At 43.8% G+C, this 4,640-nt stretch overlaps 1 protein-coding gene across 3 annotated transcripts in view; it reads left to right on the forward strand.

Moving 5' to 3' along the window:
- Positions 1 to 3,166, forward strand: part of EDDM3A (epididymal protein 3A) — an 8,532-nt gene extending 5,366 nt beyond the window's left edge. For 2 of the 3 annotated variants that reach the window (XM_017868538.1, XM_017868539.1), the window contains 2 exons: positions 680 to 783; positions 2,344 to 3,166. In XM_017868538.1, the coding sequence (XP_017724027.1) occupies positions 2,370 to 2,813 (444 nt within the window). In that variant the 5' untranslated portion in view covers positions 680 to 783; positions 2,344 to 2,369 and the 3' untranslated portion in view covers positions 2,814 to 3,166. The remainder of the gene's footprint in view (positions 1 to 679; positions 784 to 2,343) is intronic. The other variant, XM_017868540.1, reaches the window with a different exon arrangement.
- The last annotated feature ends 1,474 nt before the right edge of the window (positions 3,167 to 4,640 follow it).

Raw genomic sequence — 4,640 nt, forward strand, 5'->3', positions numbered from 1 at the left:
AAAAAAAAAAAAAAAAAGAAAGGAGGAAAGGCTGGGCATGGTGACTCACACCTGTAATCCCAGCACTTTGGGAGGCCGAGGCGGGTGGATCACAAGGTCAGGAGATCGAGACCATCCTGGCTAACACGGTGAAACCCCATCTCTACTAAAAATACAAAAAATTAGCTGGGCGTGGTGGTGGGCACCTGTAGTCTCAGCTACTTGGGAGTCTGAGGCAGGAGAATGGTGTGAACCCGGGAGGCAGAGGTTGCAGTAGCCGAGATCATGCCACTGTACTCCAGCCTGGGCGATAGAGCGACACTCCGTCTCAAAAAAAAAAAAAAAAAAAAAAAAGACTTTCCTCAGTGAAGTTCCCATGTAACATGGTATAACCCTCCAGGGACTGCCCCAGAAGTTTCTTAGAATTGAGAGCAGATGCTAAGTCTCTGGTTTTCTCCTGACAGCACCAGATAACCCCTTTCTGGGGTCACCTAGGTCTTACAATTATTTTGTGCCCAGGGCTCAGCCTTTGATGTTTACAGTCTTTGCTCGAGGCTACTGTTTGAGTGAACCCAAGTGTTCCAGATGAAACGATACAAGAACAAGTTCACATAATAAGGCTGTTCTCCATCACCCCCTCCACTACCAATCAGCTGGAGCGCTGCAGCTCCCCCTGCTCTTCCTTTCTCCACTGCTGCAGATTTCCAGGGCTCTGAGAAAAGGAGGAGGACACAGACTCTGCTTTTCAGATCCACACGCTGATCCCCACTACAACCAGTGACCTGAACTCGGAGTCTGAGTAGGGTAAGAAGGGCTCTGCTGAGGATGCTCGGGGTACAGCCAGGAGCACTGGAAGGGGGCTGACTGAGCTTTTAGATAGCAAAAAATGGAGAAGGATCCAAATCATGGAAAACAAAGGCCTGAATTCTGGTCAGCCTCAGTCCCACTGATACAGGCTTTCCCTGCTTCTCCCTTCCTTCACCACCAGCCCTCCTAACCACAATGCATTAAAGCCGCTTGCATCCTACTCTTCTATCCTATATAGGCCTTTATTACCAGGACAGGGTTCCACAGATGAGGAACCCTGTGTCTGATGTGGGCATTTGACATGGTTAGAAGTGCTCTCACATGCTTGCATCTCATTAGACTCTCACAGGTCTATAGGGAGCTGTTATTAGGCCTATCTGAGGACACCGATACTCAGAGCTGTGAATCAGGCTAGAGGTTCAGTACGGCCAGGAATACTCCTCATGGCAAATGAGGACAGAGAGCTGGTAAAGAGATAGCTTTTTCAAATGACCATACATCCTATGCTGTGACCACAGTAGCTCTGCGGGGGACTGTTTTAGTCTTGGTGCCTGATTGATTACAGCAACAGTTCTAAACTGATGTCCTTTTATGATGGCATTGCCAATAAGCTCTAACAAATGAAGATCATTTGTAATAGCAATAGTTAGGGAAATGGCCTCTGAGAAGGGATGTGGAGAGTGAATAATGATCACATGTTTCACCCAGGCTTTGGGGAAAGTGTTATAAGGAAGTCAAGGTTGGAAAACATAATTTTCAGAGAAGTGCAACCTGGGCTGTGGTTTCCAGAACCAAGGCCTTCTGCCTAGGAACCACCTCCCAAGTAGTTACTCATCTTCTACATTCCCTTAAAATGCAACACTCTTTTCCACTTTGCAGACAAAAGCTTAAAACGTTATTTTCTATTGGACACATGATCTCCTGAGAGTTTATTTGGTAAAAGAGAGCTAGATAGTGATTGGCTCCTCAAATTGGATAGAAGACAGGGTAGACAGGAGATATTTGAAATTCTCAAAAGATACATTATCTATATTTTCCAAATTTGTGTTTGGCTCTCACACGCTAAAGCATATTTTTAGTTCTTAGAAAACTGTATTTTTTTTTTTTTTTTTTTTTTTTGAGACGGAGTTTTGCTCTGTTGCCCAGGCTGGAGTGCAGAGGCACCATCTCACCTCACTGCAACCTCTGCCTCCCGGGGGCAAGCGATTCTCCTGCCTCAGCCTCTCAAGTAGCTGGGACTACAGCCACTATGCCCAGCTACTTTTTGTATTTTTAGTAGAGATGGAGTTTCACCATGTTGGCCAGGGTGTTTCTTGAACTCCTGACCTCAGGTGACCCACCCGCCTCGGCCTCCCAAACTGCTGGGATTACAGGTGTGAGCCACCGCGCCCGGTCCAGAAACTGTATTCTTTAATGAGAATCATCATCTTCTAATAGGGAACCAAATAGCAATATAATATGTGCCCAAGTGCCTGCTTGGCAGGGAAAGGAATTTTAAGGTGGAGCTCAGTTCTCTGAGTATTATTGGGATAATGTTTTTCTTTCTCTTCCCTGTAGACACGCAGGTGGCCCTGGTGACTGAGATGACATCCTCTCTAAAGATCTGGGGCACGCTCTTGGCTCTGCTTTACATCCTTTGCAGGCTGTGTGTATATAGTAAAGATGTTTACTGGAGAGAATTCATAAAACTTCATTACTTAAGTCCAAGTAGAGAATTCAAAGAGTACAAATGTGATGTCCTCATGAGAGAAAAAGAAGCTCTGAAAGGCAAAAGGTCTCATATATTCATCTATAGCTTATGGTTCAAAATTCAGCGTACATGCATCAATGAGAAGGGGAGCGACCGATATAGAAATGCATATGTATGGGCCCCAGGTGCCCTTAAAGTACTCGAGTGTCACTGGGAGAAGTACAACAAGAGGTATAGAGAGAGCAGAAGCTTCAGCTACATTGAATTCCATTGTGGCATAGATGGATATGTTGATAACATAGAAGACCTGAAGATGATAGAACCTATCAACAACTAGAAAGTCTATGCACATCCTCAGATATTGGTAGAGTGTTCAGTGCTTCCAAAGTGGTGGGCCCTGCCTCCATCAGTAGCCCCGGCCACTCCCCACTTACATTTATGTGTCAGTGTTTTCCAAGTACTTAGAGTTTATATACATCGTGATTTCTTGATACCAAATCTTTGTGTGGTGTCTGTATCTGTAATATAATTTTGTCCTAATTTGCCTAATTTACACCCACATTTTTTCCAAGATTCAGCTCGTATGGCATCTATCCTTGACTAACCTAAGACTTTTCCTGATATTGACTCTCTTTATACCTACCCAAGCTGAACAAACTTCTTTTTCTTAAATAAAATATATTATTCTAATACATGTGACACTTATATATATTATGTGTGCAGAGTATGTATTGTGTGATTGGTGTGGGTATGGGTGATCTAGGCTATTTTTGCCTATGGCTGTGCAAGGGGTTTAGGGTGCACTTTATGTGTCTGGGTCTAATGTATGTGATATATTTATGTATATCATGGATATAAATGATTGTGTGCTAAACTGGAGACAAGTAGTGATGTAAGCACTCATCATGGTATCAATTTGAAATAATCAAAAGGGTCAAAATCCAGTTTTAAGAGCGGGCTGGGCACTGTGACTCATGCCTCTAATTTCAGCACTTTGGGAGGCCAAGACAGGTGGATCACCTGAGGTCAGGAGTTCGAGACCAGCCTGGCCAACATGGTAAGGCTCTGTCTCTACTAAAAGTACAAAAATTTGCCACGCTTGGTGGCGCATGCCTGTAGTTCTAGCTATGGGAGACTGAGGCAGGAGAATCTCTTGAACCTGGGAGGCAGAGGTTGCAGTGAGCCGAGATTGCGCTACTGCACTCCAGCCTGGGCAACAGAGCAAGACTCCATCTCAAAAAAAAGAAAAAAGAATTTACTAAAGTGAAAGGCTGGGAATGGACATTCTGTGGCACACAGACTCCAGAGAAATAGGGTCAGTACTCCAAAGTTAAAAGTTAAGTTCTTTTTTATGTAGGAAAAAGAAAGCAGTGACAAAGAATTGCATTTTCTATACCAAACTGGTTCAAGAGTTAAAACAAATTAATTGGTTACACTTCTGTCCCCCCACCACATGACTTGTTCTATTTATAGTTGTTTTTCAATCCTTTCCAACTCAAAAGAGTGTATTTAACATTCCATCTTAAGACAATGTGAAACCGGGAGACTGAAGTGGTCGGATCGCTTGAGCTCAGGAATTTGAGACCAGCCTGGGCAACATGGTGAAACTCCATCTCTACAAAAGCAAAAATTAGCCAGACATGGTGGCATGTCCCTATAGTCCCAGCTACTGAGAAGGCCGAGGTGGGAGGATGGCTTGAGCCCAGAAGACAGAGCTGCAGTGAGCCGAGATTGTGCCACTGCACTCCAGCCTGGGTGACAAAGCCATACCGTATCTGTTGCGAAAACAAACAAACAAAAACAAAACAACAATAACAAAACAAAAAGACAAGTGAAAACGATGAAGTCTTTGCATGAGAAAGGGAAGAGGGGAGTTAATCCATAATGAACATCAGCAGTTGAGAGGGGATGAGTCTTCCCTGGGCCCCTTCAGTCATTTATAACATTTCACAAATGCAGGTAAGAACAAGGCTTAATCTCTAATCAGAGAAACCAAGATACATTTGCCTTAGTTACAGCTGCCTGGTACATAACTCAAGCACCATAATCACATTCCTTTAAGGTTCCAAATAATTTAGAGTTCCAACAACTTAGAGTTGGAATTGTAGATTTTAACAATGTGACGTGCTTAGTTCCACTCAGATTTCTGGGTATAGGCAGAGCT

The sequence above is a fragment of the Rhinopithecus bieti genome, unplaced genomic scaffold (assembly GCF_001698545.2).
Source record: "Rhinopithecus bieti isolate Rb0 unplaced genomic scaffold, ASM169854v2 scaffold_3902, whole genome shotgun sequence".
NCBI classification, from domain to species: Eukaryota; Metazoa; Chordata; class Mammalia; order Primates; family Cercopithecidae; genus Rhinopithecus; species Rhinopithecus bieti.